Here is a 15,392-nt window from a genome sequence, read left to right as displayed (position 1 = left end):
TTCCCTCGGCCATTCACATAAAGTATTGGCGATACAAATCCACATCATGTATTTCAAGAAGAGCAACTCGATAGCTGTCATTGCTGCCATCACTGCATCCGTTCTTTCTCAGCAGATTTCCCAAGATCCTGGAACGGGTGGCGTGTCGATTGAGGTCGTCCATCTATACAGCGATGAGTACCCACAAGGTTCCCAATCTTTCTACGCGCTGTCCATATATTCTCCTCTAATCGTCGCATAGGGATCGCTGTCTCTTCGACGGGTCGCATGTTTTCCAACTACGCTCGCTCCCTCGATCCCAACAACATCGCTTATACTGTAGCTGAATTGACTGGTAATAATACCGAGACGCCATATCCTTCCGTAGCCATCAATTCGCCTCCAGGTGTGCGTATCATCCGAGTCCACCATTCGTTTTTTGGACTGAATTTTGGGCCTTGAGACATACCTCGCGGGTCTTAAACCGTTAAATATGTTGCAAGACCCGATATCACATCTCAAATGGCAATACTGATTCCAAAATCTCAATCCAGGGCGCAATCAACTACACCACCAATCCAGCCACAGGCGCCAACTATGAAAACTACCTAATCGGCGTCCAAAGTGTGGTCATTGATCCGCTGGACCGCCTCTGGATCCTGGATACTGGCCGTGCAGCGATGCCAAATGGAACAAATGTCTATGCCAGTGTTGGTGGGCCGAAACTCATTGGCGTCAACCTCTCCAACAATACCATGTTCAAGACCATCGTATTTCCACCGAACGTCGTATACCCGGACAGCTATATCAACGATATTCGCTTCGACTTACGCCCCAATGTCACTGCGTCGGGACACGGCGTGGGCTACATCACTGATTCAAGTCAAGAAGGCCGTAACGGTATCATCGTCGTTGATCTTGGCACTGGCAAGTCATGGAGGCACCTGGATGGAACAAGTTACGTACACCCTGAAACGGGGTTTCTTCCGGTAATCTGGGGCAATACTGTGTACTCACTTCCCAACGGACCTACCATGCCCATCAGTCAGAGCACCTTTGGCGCAGACGGAATCGCACTGAGTGCTGATGGAGCCACACTTTACTTTTCCGCAGTGGGCAGTCGCTATCTTTACTCCGTTCCTACGGCTCGTTTGCTCGACGACAGCCTCACCAGCGAGTTGATGGCTACACAAGCAGTCGTCTCGCACGGGCAGAAAGGCATATCTGACGGCCTCGAAACCGATACCAATGGATTCATCTACGGCGGGAACCAGGAAGATAACTCTATTATTTTCTTCAATCCGGCTAATGGAACTGTGAACGTTTTTGCACGAGACCCAAGAATGTCGTAAGTGCACTTCTCGGAGCAAATTCCCCCACCCCTCCCCACCACAATGTATGCCATGATTGAGTCCCAAGACAGGCATCGGGAATGTATACTCGTGATGCTTCTCAATTCTGTTTTGCAACCTGAGTTTTCTGCTTCACAGAAGTCATACTGACTCCCGAAATGTGCAGGTGGACAGATACCCTTTCGGTGGCATCGGATGGCTACATCTACTTTACCGAGAATCAGTTATGGAGGACAACTATGTTCTATCCGGGCACTGACAGGAGAATCAAGCCATATGTGCTTTTCAGGGCGAAATTACCTGGCAACGGCACCAAGGTCAACCTCAGCTGAGTTCGAATGAACGAGATCAGCTGAGACCGAATGAAAGAGATGAAGAAGCATGGAAAAAGCATGTATTTCTGTTTCAACATACACAACATAGTAAATTAATGATAATTGAACTGCCCACTGTTGCTCTATCTTTAGTGGGATGCATTCCTCCTCCCGAAAGCATACTCCTAAGCCTACAATCAACCTGCCATGTCCGGCAGCAAACGTACGTTGTTGTTATTCAGCTTGTACTGCCGGTGTATGGCATCGGCCCTGATCACATCACATGAGCCCGTTGATCGTCAGGCACAGGATGCGGCTCTAGGGCTGAGCGGAGATGGGTCCGCAGCTCAGGTCCAGGCATTATTATCTAAACCTCACATCAAGATGTCATTGCACTGTCACCCAAGTCAGGAGGCAATGAGTGCAGTACGCCTTGAGTTGCGAGACTGCCTGACTCGCCCGGTGCGATCGATCTATCTATCTATCTATCTGTCTATCAGATCATCCATGCCGGAAGGATTGCGGAATTTGTAAAAAGATGTGATGAAAGCCGGCGGAAGAGGTTCCTGCAAGTCTGCAGATTTGCCAATACGATTACGAGGAAAGGGTCCGATTGCCGACGGCGGGACTGGACCCCACCGTGCGATAGTGCATTTTTTTGGTGCTGATCCCTGTCAACAGAAACATTGCGAGTGGTGATTTCATATTTGGTACCTGAATGAAGAAAAAATGTTGAGATAATGCGAGTACGAGTACACCCTTACGCTATCCATAAGCAACTTCCAACTGTGCCTGAGTGCGCATATCTAAAACAGAGACAATTCCACTCTTTGACGCCTGGGTTCCCAAGGCAAAAGTGGAGCCTCTGCATCATTTGTCCATCCGGCGATGGCCATCGTCTCCCGCACCTTCGACTCCTTGCGCAGCTACCTTGGCTCCTTCACATGGGGCCCTTTTGTCAAGCTTTCACGCAGCACGGTCCTGGGACTGCTCAGCCGAATTGAGGTCGGCCAATTGGTCGTTAGAGACAGTGATGGCACCGTGACGATTTGTGGACAGCCCTGCATAAAAGATGGATCTCCCCGCACGGAACTGAGGGTCTCTAAGGAAGCCTTTTGGGTGCGAGTAATGTTGTTTGCCGACATGGTGGGTGACCTGATCTTTGCGAGGGCGACAGGCTCGGTGAGCAGGCTTCGCGAACGGTGCGAGAGCTGAGAATTTGATCGGTTAGGGATTCGCTGAGAGCTTCATGCTGGGCGAGATATCGTGTCCAGATCTGGTTGCCTTCTTTCGGGTGCGTAAGGAGAGTAGAGCTTGATGAACCGGCCCACTCACTAACGGCATCAGATATTCATCCTCAACCGGGCCCAACTTTCCAATGCGACAACGTTGACATCTTCTCTTGCCTCAACGGTGAACAGCCTTGCGCGCAGCACGAACACGATGGCGAACTCCCAGTTAAACGTCTCGGCCCACTATGACATCAGTAATGCCATGTTCGCTGCCTTTCTCTCGGACGATATGACATACTCCTGTCCCATTTGGTCCCCCATTCCGGACGCGAAAGCCCAGTACGAGAGCCTCGAAGATGCACAGGGTACCAAGCTTCAATACTTCATTGATGCTGCGAAGATAAAAGCGTCAGACCATGTCCTCGAGATCGGCACTGGATGGGGAAGCTTTGCCATTGCCGCAGTGAAGAAGACAGGGTGCAGAATTACGAGTCTGACCCTCAGCCGAGAACAAAAGGAGCTAGCCGAGGAAAGAATAGCCGCCGCAGGATACACGGACAATATCGAGGTTTTACTTTGCGATTATCGAGCGTTGCCCACCCCGAGGGACGGCTTGTACGATAAGTTGGTTAGTATCGAAATGCTGGAAGCCGTCGGCCGCGAGTTTCTGGCTACCTACTTTGGTTGCGTCAATCAACTATTGAAACCTCAGGGTGGAATCGCCGTATTCCAGTGCATCACAATGCCCGAGACAAGGTACGAAGGTTACTCGAAAGGCGAAGATTTCATTCGGAAATATATCTTCCCTGGAGGCCATCTGCCGACCGTCAGTCAGCTGGTTGGAAGTATCGAACAGGGTTCACATGGGGCATTGGTCGTCGATTCAATACTGAACATTGGAGGCCACTATGCAAAGACATTGAGACTGTGGAGAGAGAAGTTCGAGAGAAATTTTGACAGCGAAATCCGGCCAGCGCTGTTAGGTGAGCACGAGGGAATGACGGACAAGGATGTAGAGTTATTCAGGCGGAAATGGCAGGTAAGTCGAAACACGTGTAAAGGCGGATTCGGAATGCTAATCCTTAATTCAGTACTACTTCACGTATTGCGAGGCAGGCTTCAATACTAAGACCCTTGGTGATGTGGTCCTCACAGTTGGGCGAGAAGGGGCCACAGAAATGTTGGAAAATATTCCCCTGTAGCTTTCACTTCAAGCGTGGCAGTCCAGGTCTGCATTTAGCGAGCTCGGAGTTGTTGAGCGATTTGAGCGTTCAATCGTTTGTAGTGGTCCCTCATAGTTGCTATGAATGGATACGAATCTTCCTGTCCACGTGCTGGTAGGAAGTTGTGCCAAAGCAGAAGACTAGGCAAATTGCGAGGGAGATACCCACCATTCCGATCTTGGACTGGGTGTATAGGCTCTTCTCACTTTCTGGTCTTCTTTTTTTTCTTCTTCGTTTTGCTATGGTTGCCTTTTTGACCTCCATCCTCTGCCAACCCGTTCAGTCTCTTATGGTCCGGTCCAAACTTCTTAATATGTTCCTTCTCAAATCCTTCCTTCTCCCTCCTAAAAAGCAGCATCGTTGCTCTGGCATCCTCGATACTTGAGTGTTCCCCGCCTTGAATCTCGACTCCTAATACCTCTCTTGCCAGTTTCTTCAAGCCTGGAGTTTTACCGCCCGCCAGCTGCTTGAATGCTGGATGCCTGCTCGTGTCTCTTATGTCTCTCTTAGAGTGGCCGAGCAACAGCGCCTCTAAGTCATGCTTGATCGCGTGCCCGACAAGTATCCTCCCATCAAGCAGCTTGGCAACATCCGCTAGCACAGCTTCAAAGGTCCTCGCTGACTGTAGTAATTGCGGTGTAATCCCGGATACGAACGTGCGATAATCTGTAACAGTTTCTCTAGGCTGGACGAAGGAATCGTACAACTGATGACCATGGTAGTTCACGATAGAGACGCGCGCAAGTGCTGAGTCGGTATCTGGAGTGGGCCCAACACCAACCATTTCACAATCGATAGCGATGAACTTCCCAGCTTCTGCGACCGGCGATAGACCCTCGTTTATGGTGTCCTCCGTTTTGTTGTTTTTGTCTGGAATGAATGTACCCTTGAGCGAACTTCCATAGGCTGCTGCGAGGTCTTTGGCTGGGATATCATGGTCTTCTGCCCACAAGGCTAGCGACGCGGAGGGCTTGTCATCTTCCCTACCTGACCAGCGAGAATCCATTCCTTTCGACTTCTCCCTTTTCTCGTTTCGTGAGGGGATCGAATCACTTTCAATCTTGCGATATTTAACGCCGATGCGATGTGGCTGGAGGACGCTTTCACTGGCTTTCCGCTTTGGAGACTTTGTAGTATCAGCTTTTAGAGTTTGTTGAAGCTTTTTCCAATTGCTGGAGAGGTCTTTAAGCTCCATGACTGGACCGGAGCCGTTGATCATAGCATGCTGGAATCGCGGAGGAAGCTTGGGTATGCGATGTGGATCCTCAGGACGGTGAGTAGGAACAGATCCCCACAATGTCAAACTTGATAGGGCTGCTAGCGCAAAGACGTTACAAAAGATTTCTTAAGATGCCTGTGCTAAAAGTACTACAAGCAGCATGCTTCACAGACTCATGATACACGACACAGCGTTTGAATCCCAGGAGATGCGCAGATTCTATAGCTCATGCAGTCTGATGAGCGCCAACGTACAGCAATGTGTGAGACTAGCTTATGTACATCGATGCATTTCTAAGGAACTCCACCCAATTCACGCTCTAATGCGCATTGTTCTTGTGATGCCCTGTTGCCATAGATTAGCCTCAAACTCTCAAGGTGTATATGGCTGTGACTACACACGGAGATGGAAGTAGTAATTGTTGCCATAGCCCAGAACGAGAAGAAAGCCGATAAGGTGGATGATGGCTGGAGAACACCACGTTAGCCGCGAAGAAAGGAAAGTACCGTCGTGTGCCTCTGCGGCTGACGAAGACTTACGAGCTGCAGAGGGATTCTTTCCGAAGTAGCGAGCTTGATATCTGCCCACCAACCCCTTCGGATTGACATCTGGAGCTGGACCTCGAGGCAATTTTTCATAGAAGCTCACGACTCGTTGCATACGAGCTGCATCTTGTGCTCCACCAATTGCCTGATTGGAGGCTATCAGTCACACTGTCCGTCGAAGAAGAGGTATTAAACGCGATGTCCGTTCAAGCCGCATTGTGGTCTTCGTTCCGCGAAGCAAGCCACCCGACAGTTCGAGTAGTCAGGAGACAGAAGCTGGAGACTCACTGATGGCGATGCAATCTATAACATCGATTAGCAGGAACCGTTCGTCGTATTGGACATGACAGAAAGGCGTACCTTTGGTGGGACCAAGGTCGAGAGACCACGCCGAGCGATAAAGCTCATTGTGGACCTAGAGGCAGGATACTTTGATTCAGTTCAGCGATAAATGCTGAGTCCGAAGAATGTCTGTGAACGTTTTATCTGATGAGATCGATGACGTTGGTTGAGGAGTACAACGGAGCGGAGGTTTGTCGCCAAGCCTGTCTCAGCCCTACGGGCAAAACGCAAATGGAAATGACGGCTACCAACCCTTCAAGCCATTGTGTTCGCCTCACCGAGGACCTCAGGGCAGGCGAGATGTCCTTGCTAAGGCCACAGTATGCTAGTCGGCTATTTCAAGCTCGAATAGCAACCCACCAGCGGATGCCGCCTTCTCATATCAGATGGGCAAGCAAAACATCCAGCGGCGAGTACCAAGATAGATCCGCACAGCCAGCACCAAAGTCCGATGCCTCGACTTCTCCATCTCCGACATCGGGCGATTCCTCAATGATAAGACAACAGGATCCTGGTGAGGCAATGGTAGACCATCAGCCAGACTACCACGCTCCCATCGACCACGGAACTTCGTGAGCACGAACGGCGTTTCCCAAACAGAGCAATGCTTACCGTCTGTCATAGACAGTTCTCCCCAATACCAAAGCGTGTTATGAACGGTAGCGAACCGGGAGATATTACACCTGCTGCAGTCCTGTCTGGAGCTCCAGTAGACTTGCAAGCGCGAACAGTCCGGTTAGCTACTTCCTGCTATGGCGATGAAGGGCCAAAGCTTACTTCTACTGCCATAGTATCTACCGACCCGCAAAGACAGCTACGCAATCTGGAGACTGGCACGGTCATCACTGGCGTATGGATTGGGACATACTGCAGAAGGGACACCGGTGGGAGAATCCTTTGATGGGATGGCAATCTTCTGCCGACTATTTGCAGGGAACACACCTGAATTTTGCATCGAGAGAAGACGCCATTCACTTTGCTCAGAAACAAGGATACGAATACTTTGTGCAGGAGCCTAACGAGAGAAGGTTTGTTCCCAAAGCCTATGCGAACAACTTTATGCATAGCCCGAAGAAGCTCAAGAAGATACCGACAAAATGATGGCTTTGGATGACTGAAAGGAGTCAAGTTGTAGATAGCAAACGAACCCAAGCATGGACTCAATTCATATCCATTGCTGTCATTTGAAGTCAAATTTCTCCTTGCCAGTCTGCAATGCACCTTTTAAGAAATGAACGATACAACTGTCAAGGAAGGTAAGCTTCGTCTGCTCTGATTGGTTAGAGTCTGCCTTCTGCATTCACTCTTCAGAACCCCAAACAACTTCCTTGCAGAAAAGGTCTACACTTTTGCTTCCCCTTCCTTGTACTCAGCTAAATCATACAGCAAGACATCTTCTTCACAGCCTTCGAGATCTCCACAAGTCCCTTACGATACAGGACCAGTCACAAGTCTCGTTTGGAGGAAATCTCTCATGTCTCTCTCAATACAACAGTTGTCAAGCTCCTCTCAGTTTACTCATTCAGATTGCCGCCAACATGTACTTTCTGCAGCCTATCTGCATACCACTCATCACAGAACCAAGCACAGTAGCACTTCAGAGTTTTCCGACATCTCGTTCATCATACACATCATTCTCGTTTGCTTAAGCATTGAAAGAATTTTGTCTACAAACCTCACTTGACCTATAACTTTCACCTCGAGGCAGAACTTCATTGCCAGACAAGGTGTGTTACTTTCCAGGCTTAGTGCGCCAAAATAATCTCTCAATAATAGCCCAGATGGTTATGACTCTTAGCTTTGGTCATGACGGCGTCAATCTCCATCCCCACCCAAGAGAAGCTCTAGTTATCTAGGGGCAAGCCGCAGAGGCACGAAGAGTCACGGATGACCAAGGCCTCAATGTCCTCAGCTTCCCACGGGAGATTCGTGATAACATGTACTCCTTGATCTTTGTGAAGCCTACTTTCATTGGTGCCGAGACCAAAATTACAAAGCCCTTCTACAGAGACGCCATCGCTTGGCGCAATCTGGCCTTCGCTGGATCTCGCCGTCAAATCTGGAACGAGTCTCTTAAGAGTCTACCTAGTCAAAAACGGCTTTGAGTTCTTCTACATACGTCCCTTCTTGGAATTCCTGGAGAAGGTTGGCATTTGCGGACGTCGGCTGCTTAGAAACATCCGATGGCATCATCACAAGAAATCACGGCCTTTCATCGTCCTCATATATCTCAGGTCTTGCACAGCCCTTCAGACCCTTGAGGTCTTCGCAAGAGTGACCACCAAGAATAGGAAGGAGTTCTGTTGGGCAGTGCCATTGCTGAATGCCAAAAGGTTCTTCCTTAGCAACCACACCAAAACTGACTTCGGTAAAGCTCAAGGGTTTGGCAAGGGGCCGAAGCTCACGCAGAATCTCCAACTTTTGGCGCAAAGACGGCCTTTGGCGAGTTTGAAACAGGCTTTTTAGCTAGCCTGTCGGAAAATCTCGACAATGTGAAGTGGGAAGTGTCTGGGGACTACAGGCGGTAAGCCCCCTTCACGAGATTGGCCAACGTTGGAGATCATTGACAATTCTCAAAGCTATGATCTTGAAAGCATCTTTGAAAATGGATTGTGCCATTGGAAGTACAAGATGATTGACGAGAAGAAGCAACGACAGAAGAAAGCAGAGTTGAATAGGCAAGAGGAGGAAGCGCGCTCTGAGCATCAAGGAGATGGAAGGGTGGAAGCCTCCTCCAACGCGCAAGAGACCAATGCTAATGAAAAACATGGAAACGGGTACGACGAAATGATAGACGATGACGATGGCTATGTTATCCGGAATGGTAACCTCATGAAAGATGGCGTTGTGGTTGCAAACTGAGCTGTCTTTGGGATTGGAATTTTGGGCGAAGATGGGCGCCAGGTCGAGGACAATGCTGGAGACGTGAGCGACGACAATGGAGAGGATGCAGGCATAACATTGGACAACAAAATACATACTGCGGCTGATGACTCGGCGGTGGATAGCGAAATGATGCTCTGGGAGTGATGAAGCGTGAAAATCAGGGCGGAGATCGGGTGTCTAGGTTTGAACCAGAGACACATGGATTCCTTCGGATGGCGGAATGGGACTTCTCTCAAGCCGTGATCAGCTTACCCAACTCGAAATCAGCAAACGAGCTAGAGAATTTCTACAGCAAAATCCTGTGGAAGACGTTTTGTACTGGCGGTGCAAGGCTCAGGATCTGTTCTCAGTAGATCTGTGCGGCACTCATTCACCACTCTTGTCTCTCTAAAATAGATCTCGCGTCCCGCACACACTGCTGCACGCCTCTCACATTGACACGCAAGACAGGAAGAAAATGCGTTCCTAGCAACCGAAATATTTTTCCTCGAGCCACCTCTCCTGAAAATCCTCGACAATCTTGCAAACAACTAATTTCATGTTGGGGAAAACGCTCAATAGGCGATTCACTCCCATCCTGCCCGCAAAATACGTTACGAAGACCACTTTCTCTTCCGAAACTCCATGGTCTACCAGCACCTTTACTGCCATTAGTGCTGCACCGCCACTCGACATCTGTGGATCCAGTAGAAGCACGCTATCGTGTGAGGCAATATCAGAAGGTAGCTTCCAATAATGTAGTTCGGGCTCGCCAGTCCGATAGCTCGTCTGTATGAGAAGTCGTCCGCATTTGCAGTCAGGGATAACGCGTCTGAGGCCTGTCTCGAAGCACGATCCACCACGGGATATCACGACGGCGCTGACTTCGCCGGCCATTTCAAGGCCTTTGTAATGATAACCCTGGGGTGTTAGTACGTCCTTTGGATTGAAGTGAAGGTTTTCCATGGCTCTATTACGAAATTTGAGTACGCCGCGCTTTCCGTATGTGAAATTTGCTTACCTCTCGACCAAAAGGCTAGATAACCTGTCGAAGTAGAAAATGAAGTCTACCTCCGCGGTCATTGGGTTTTGGATAACCGTGTTCATCCCGACGATCTCCCGGGTCTGCTCCAAAAGCAGAACATTCTCTGACAAGGGCTCGTCCTCGACCTGTTTCCCGAGTCTCTGTAATTCTTCTTGGTGCTTTCTCGACTTTTCCTTTAGTGTCCGCTTGACATGTCCTACCACTATGTCGATAGCCACACGGTTGTCCAGACGGGCAGGAATTATGATATCTACGTGCACATTTTAAGCCGGCTTCTTATCGGTCTCCAGATAGCAGTTCTTACCTGCGACCTTGCGTTGCGGCTCAACAAATTTCTCGAAGTTTGGCTTTACAAATGACATCCATTGTTTGATGCATCCCTCGATATCGCGACCACGTTCTCTAACATCGCGGGTTACTTGCTTGATTTTAGCATCAGCTTGGAAGCCTCAATAAGGGTAACCAGGTCAGAACATACTTCTTCGTCCAAGGCAGACGTCGGCATCCGCCTCTGCAAATATTCTCAGGTCCAACAGGTCTAGCATGCGCTGATCACAAAGGGCAAATATGCCTTCTAGTATTAATACATGGGGGGAGTAAAGAGATTCCGTGCTATCTTGACGTCGGTGATGCTCGAACGAATATATGGGTATTTCTGCTCGACGGCTTTGGAGAGATTAGTATATGAGTGATCCTGAAATGTTCTGGCCGAAGATTGCCCTACCCGGCCTTGAGATCTTGAAGACGTTCGACCAAGGTGTCGAAATCGATTGAGCTTGGGGAGTCAAAGTCATATTCATTCCTCTGTGCCAGAATATGTTGTTCAGGGGTCAAGACTCTGTAGAAGGAGTCCTAGACGTTCAATGAGGGACAGGCTTATATTACGACAGATTTCTATTTACCATAGACAGAATGGCAACCCAAGGTAGATTCAACGAACTGACAATTTTGTGGGCCAAAGTGGATTTGCCAGAGCCAGAGCTCCCAGCTATGCCGATTATGCTAGTATCCGCCCAGGGTGGCGAGTAGTGTGCTCTCTCCATTGTATTGATCACGCGGTAGACTTAGTTGAAGGACAACTCATATCAACAAAAATGAAGCCTCAGCTATGCGTTATACATTGTATCTTGACCACTTTTTATATCACCTTTGCTACAAAAAGCCCCAAAAGGCTTGTCAGCCCTACCCGGATCCAAACACAATTTAAATTTGTTACTGGCACCACTCTCCCACTGGAGCCTTAACTTCCTCTCCTGTTCCTCCACACTTCCACATAACATATTGATGCCAGCCTCGCCGATACATGAGGCTTCTAGACGTGAGCTAGAAAGGATAAGAAATGCCTTGGCTATGACAGCCGCTCGAAGACCCGCTATGGTATGTCTCACAAATCTCGACGATTCAAGCACCACCCAATAACTGAATACCACCATCCAAATCGCAGACTTCTTCCACAACGTCCACTCCTACCCCTCCTCGGCATTCCTTCGAGCAAGCTATCGAGGATGTAAAACTCTCAAAGACGTACGTTGCTCTGCTTATACCCTACTCGTCATGAGAAACTCCAGCCTTTCCCTCCTACTTCTCTCTACCATGATGTCTCCAAAATCAAGTTGGGAATCTCTCCGATACACCGTGCGGAAAACCTATGAACTTGTTCCTCTGAACCTACCAACCTCGAGCTTATGTCACATTGTTACTCGGTCTCGCCGCGACTCGGCAGAGTTCGAACAAATGCTGACTTGGGTATGCTCCTTCCAGCGATCTCAATGCAGTCATTATGGAGTACCTTATAAGCGAAGGCTACCCTGAAGCTGCTCAGAGGTTTGCCCTTGAAGCGAACATAGAGCCGGAGCTGGACGTGGACTCGATACAGGAGCGTGTGGAGATTCGCGAAGCTATCGCATCAGGAGATATCCAGAGTGCGATCGAGAAGATCAATGAGTTGAATCCTCAAGTAAGCCTAGGCTCCTCGTCGTCATCTGCGTGCTCGGCGCATACAACATTGCTATGATTAGATATTGTTCATGCACCACTCATAGACCCCTCGGGGTGTTGATGAGAAAACAACTCAAACTACTTCAGTCTTCAGTCTGAGCATTACTCTGTTACCTAATTTTTTTCATACTGCAAGCATTATTGGAGAACACGCTAATCACAGTTGAAGGTCCTTGATCAAGACTCGGCACTACACTTCTCGTTGCTGCGCCTACAGCTGATCGAACTCATTCGAAAAGCCACGGCGACCCCAGATGGCGACATCACTCCTGCCCTGACCTTCGCTACTACACATCTTGCGCCACGTGCCCCTACGAATCAGGAATTCTTAGAGGACCTTGAGCGCACAATGGCCTTACTTATTTTCCCGCCAGATAATCTCGCACCTCCTCTGGCAGCGTTGCTCGATCCAGCTCTACGTCAAGAGGTGGCCCAGCGGGTCAATCAAGCCCTACTGCTGAGCCAGGGTGAACGTACCAAAGCAACACTCTATGACCTTGTCAATTATCGGTCTTGGGCAAACCAGAAGGCTATACAAGCAAAGAAAGAGCATCTTCCGGAACGTATTGAGCTTGGCTTTGATCCTGCACATAACGGCCACGAGAGTTCCCAAAATGGTAGCTCTCTCCGCCAAGCTGCTGATCCCATGGTGACCGGGTGGGGCCCTTACTAAAAGCGTTTGCCGTACTTTGGTGGAGCGAGGAGTTTAGGAAGTGTGAGCGCTATGTGTCATGAGGCTACGATGTTTACGGAAATGATGCATTGGTGTAGATTCCATCAGAGCAGTCTGAGGGGCCGCGGCCTGCAGGCCGAGCATTAATGCAAATTTAATGCAAGTCACATGACCCGCGCAAATATCACTCTTACCAAGCTTGCCTTTATAGACAAGGTGCAATTGTTTGGCAACTTACCGTGCTACCGTAAAATATGGGTCTTAGACTCTTGGTGGTGTGTTGAAGCGTAAATTGAAAGAGCAAATACCTTATTACTCGTACTCAAAGACAACTTTCACCGCCTCAGCCCTATCAACCTACCTGAAAACGTCGCAAGAAGCTCAACCTTCTTGAACACGAATTCATCCAGCAAAATTCGAATCACGACTATTTCATCCTCAAACTCAGGGAAACTGTACTCAGAAGTCGTGCGACAAATATGGCACCAAGAGATGGATCCCCAGAGCGGACTAGTACACCAGATACGGTGGAAAAGGGCATGGCGACGATCAACACCTTGAGGTATACAATCAATTGATGGCATCGATGATATATTCATGATCCATGGTGTTGTCACTTCAGTTGCTAATATCATGAATTTTCAGGATCGGGGTCAAGGCTTTCGTGGGAAAAGTGGGTGGGAAATTTCATTATTTTGCGACAGTCCGCTTGGCCTTCCACTCTGATCATCCCTAAGTTATGAACCGTGTGCCTTTGTGTTGGCTCGCACACCATCCCCCAAATTTTGACTTATGCCTCTCATGTCGTATAAGTGCTATCCCTCCACGGGAGCCTCTTCTCATCAGGAGACAAAATCAAATCAGCTGACATCCTAACTTGCACCAAAGGATGGCGAGAAAAGGAAAGCTGAAATCTTGTCAATAAAAGAAAGCAAGAAAGGAGAACCTACCTTCTAGTACGTTGAATCTGATCTCTAAAAGTCAGTGCTCTATTGACCTTTCGAAACTAAGCGTCCACTACGAAGACTTCAACAAACGTCTCGATGGTATGTTCACGAGCTCTCATCCATCATCATAACCTCACTGAATTTCCACAGAATGGGTGCCGGCATCTCGTCTCGACCTCTCACAAGAAGTCGAGTGGCCACAACCCGAAGCCCCCACCAAGAAATCCCAAAAATCAACCGCTCCAGCTCCAAAATCCGCTACTCTACCCAAATCTACCGCGGGCCAGAAACGGCCGCGAACGTCCACCACAGCAGCCGCAAGCCGCAAGAGTTCCGACACCCCAGAACTAAGTACTACCTCCGGCAATGCATCTAAAGCAGTGCGGCCTTCCCTAGTGGGAGGCAAGGAAAACCGCCCTGGCAGTGACAACTCCATCTCCGTTATTGCCCCCGAAATCATTACGGGTACCCCTAAAGGCGAAGATTCAGAGCTCGATCTCGTTGATATTCAAGATGCTGCCGCTGCCGCCAAAGCTTCGAATCCACAGCATAATGCTCCCTACTCGCGTGAAGAAGAAATTGAGAAGCTTCGCACGGGTGGTAGCATGACCCAGAACCAAACAGAAATCTCCCGTGTGCGAAATCTTGACCGTATTCAAATGGGTGCTTTCGAAATGGAGCCTTGGTATTTCTCGCCCTATCCTTCCAACTTCACTGCCGCAGACACTATTCATATCTGCGAATTCTGTCTGAGTTATTTCGCCTCTCTTCAGACCTTCACTCGGCATCGTGCAAAATGCACCCTTCTCCATCCTCCAGGAAACGAAATCTATCGCGACTCTTCGGTATCTTTCTTCGAAATTGATGGCCGCCGGCAACGTCGATGGTGTCGTAACCTTTGCCTACTCAGTAAACTCTTCCTAGACCACAAAACACTTTACTACGACGTCGATCCTTTTTTGTTTTACTGCATGACAACTCGCGATCCACACGGATGTCATCTAGTTGGCTACTTCAGCAAAGAAAAGGAATCAGCCGAGGGGTACAATGTAGCCTGCATCCTTACATTACCACAATACCAAAGAAAGGGCTTTGGGAAACTTCTGATAGCATTCAGCTACGAGCTTTCCAAACGCGAAGCCAAACTGGGATCACCCGAAAAACCGCTCTCCGATCTTGGTCTCCTAGGCTACCGCGCTTACTGGGCCGAAACCGTCACAGACGCCCTCGTCGAACATGAAAAGACCGGCAAAGACGGCAAAGGCAGCGGTGAAATCTCGGTAGAGGAGATAGGCGCACTCAGCGCTATGACGACAAACGACGTGCTGCACACACTGCAAAACCTGAACATGCTGAGGTACAGCAAGGGACAGCATGTCATTGTCCTCACCGAGGCTGTGTTGGAGGCGAAGGAGAAGGCGAAGGCGAAGGAGAAAGCAAAGGGGATTGCGAGAAGGAGGATTGAGCCGGACAGGCTCATGTGGAAGCCGCCTGTGTTTACGGCCAGTTCGAGGACGTGGAATTGGTAAGGTGATCTATCGTGTTTTTGCGAACTGTGAGCGATATCTTAAGCGTGGAGTCTTGGATATCAAAGCAAGGTTATCGTCATCATGAAAAGTCATGGTCACACACAAATTTGGGTGGAGAGCCAGGTGAAT

At 49.1% G+C, this 15,392-nt stretch overlaps 10 protein-coding genes across 10 annotated transcripts; 6 read left to right on the top strand and 4 right to left on the bottom strand.

The window, feature by feature from the left end:
- Window positions 1-46: 46 nt before the first annotated feature.
- HO173_010859 (uncharacterized protein) lies at window positions 47-1,663 on the top strand (the record flags this gene model as incomplete). The annotated part of the gene is made up of 4 exons (XM_037312744.1): window positions 47-188; window positions 242-387; window positions 534-1,327; window positions 1,498-1,663. The coding sequence occupies 4 exons, from the start codon at window positions 47-49 to the stop codon at window positions 1,661-1,663; spliced, it is 1,248 nt and encodes a 415-aa protein (XP_037160384.1).
- Window positions 1,664-2,533: 870 nt separating this feature from the next.
- HO173_010858 (uncharacterized protein) lies at window positions 2,534-4,079 on the top strand (the record flags this gene model as incomplete). The annotated part of the gene is made up of 4 exons (XM_037312743.1): window positions 2,534-2,791; window positions 2,877-2,939; window positions 2,993-3,916; window positions 3,969-4,079. 4 exons carry the CDS (start codon window positions 2,534-2,536, stop codon window positions 4,077-4,079), a joined length of 1,356 nt encoding a protein of 451 aa, XP_037160383.1.
- Window positions 4,080-4,302: 223 nt separating this feature from the next.
- Window positions 4,303-5,319, bottom strand: HO173_010857 (uncharacterized protein; the record flags this gene model as incomplete). The annotated part of the gene is made up of 1 exon (XM_037312742.1): window positions 4,303-5,319. One exon carries the CDS (start codon window positions 5,317-5,319, stop codon window positions 4,303-4,305), a length of 1,017 nt encoding a protein of 338 aa, XP_037160382.1.
- A 319-nt stretch (window positions 5,320-5,638) lies between these two features.
- Window positions 5,639-6,272, bottom strand: HO173_010856 (uncharacterized protein; the record flags this gene model as incomplete). The annotated part of the gene is made up of 5 exons (XM_037312741.1): window positions 5,639-5,664; window positions 5,721-5,786; window positions 5,859-6,009; window positions 6,153-6,167; window positions 6,225-6,272. The coding sequence occupies 5 exons, from the start codon at window positions 6,270-6,272 to the stop codon at window positions 5,639-5,641; spliced, it is 306 nt and encodes a 101-aa protein (XP_037160381.1).
- Window positions 6,273-6,362: 90 nt separating this feature from the next.
- Window positions 6,363-7,307, top strand: HO173_010855 (uncharacterized protein; the record flags this gene model as incomplete). The annotated part of the gene is made up of 3 exons (XM_037312740.1): window positions 6,363-6,778; window positions 6,831-6,941; window positions 6,998-7,307. The coding sequence occupies 3 exons, from the start codon at window positions 6,363-6,365 to the stop codon at window positions 7,305-7,307; spliced, it is 837 nt and encodes a 278-aa protein (XP_037160380.1).
- A 114-nt stretch (window positions 7,308-7,421) lies between these two features.
- HO173_010854 (uncharacterized protein) lies at window positions 7,422-9,236 on the top strand (the record flags this gene model as incomplete). The annotated part of the gene is made up of 4 exons (XM_037312739.1): window positions 7,422-7,462; window positions 8,581-8,730; window positions 8,786-9,030; window positions 9,100-9,236. 4 exons carry the CDS (start codon window positions 7,422-7,424, stop codon window positions 9,234-9,236), a joined length of 573 nt encoding a protein of 190 aa, XP_037160379.1.
- A 321-nt stretch (window positions 9,237-9,557) lies between these two features.
- HO173_010853 (uncharacterized protein) lies at window positions 9,558-10,621 on the bottom strand (the record flags this gene model as incomplete). Its single annotated transcript, XM_037312738.1, has 4 exons — window positions 9,558-10,041; window positions 10,093-10,366; window positions 10,421-10,538; window positions 10,595-10,621. The coding sequence occupies 4 exons, from the start codon at window positions 10,619-10,621 to the stop codon at window positions 9,558-9,560; spliced, it is 903 nt and encodes a 300-aa protein (XP_037160378.1).
- Window positions 10,622-10,836: 215 nt separating this feature from the next.
- Window positions 10,837-11,159, bottom strand: HO173_010852 (uncharacterized protein; the record flags this gene model as incomplete). Its single annotated transcript, XM_037312737.1, has 2 exons — window positions 10,837-10,968; window positions 11,019-11,159. The coding sequence occupies 2 exons, from the start codon at window positions 11,157-11,159 to the stop codon at window positions 10,837-10,839; spliced, it is 273 nt and encodes a 90-aa protein (XP_037160377.1).
- Window positions 11,160-11,466: 307 nt separating this feature from the next.
- HO173_010851 (uncharacterized protein) lies at window positions 11,467-12,787 on the top strand (the record flags this gene model as incomplete). The annotated part of the gene is made up of 4 exons (XM_037312736.1): window positions 11,467-11,493; window positions 11,561-11,640; window positions 11,878-12,073; window positions 12,284-12,787. The coding sequence occupies 4 exons, from the start codon at window positions 11,467-11,469 to the stop codon at window positions 12,785-12,787; spliced, it is 807 nt and encodes a 268-aa protein (XP_037160376.1).
- Window positions 12,788-13,266: 479 nt separating this feature from the next.
- On the top strand, window positions 13,267-15,263 carry HO173_010850 (uncharacterized protein; the record flags this gene model as incomplete). The annotated part of the gene is made up of 5 exons (XM_037312735.1): window positions 13,267-13,349; window positions 13,433-13,460; window positions 13,676-13,743; window positions 13,799-13,833; window positions 13,885-15,263. The coding sequence occupies 5 exons, from the start codon at window positions 13,267-13,269 to the stop codon at window positions 15,261-15,263; spliced, it is 1,593 nt and encodes a 530-aa protein (XP_037160375.1).
- Between the last annotated feature and the right edge of the window lie 129 nt (window positions 15,264-15,392).

This window comes from Letharia columbiana, assembly GCF_014066305.1.
Source record: "Letharia columbiana isolate WasteWater2 chromosome Unknown Sc0000053_s0, whole genome shotgun sequence".
NCBI classification, from domain to species: Eukaryota; Fungi; Ascomycota; class Lecanoromycetes; order Lecanorales; family Parmeliaceae; genus Letharia; species Letharia columbiana.
This window is presented reverse-complemented; position numbering and strand designations above follow the sequence as displayed.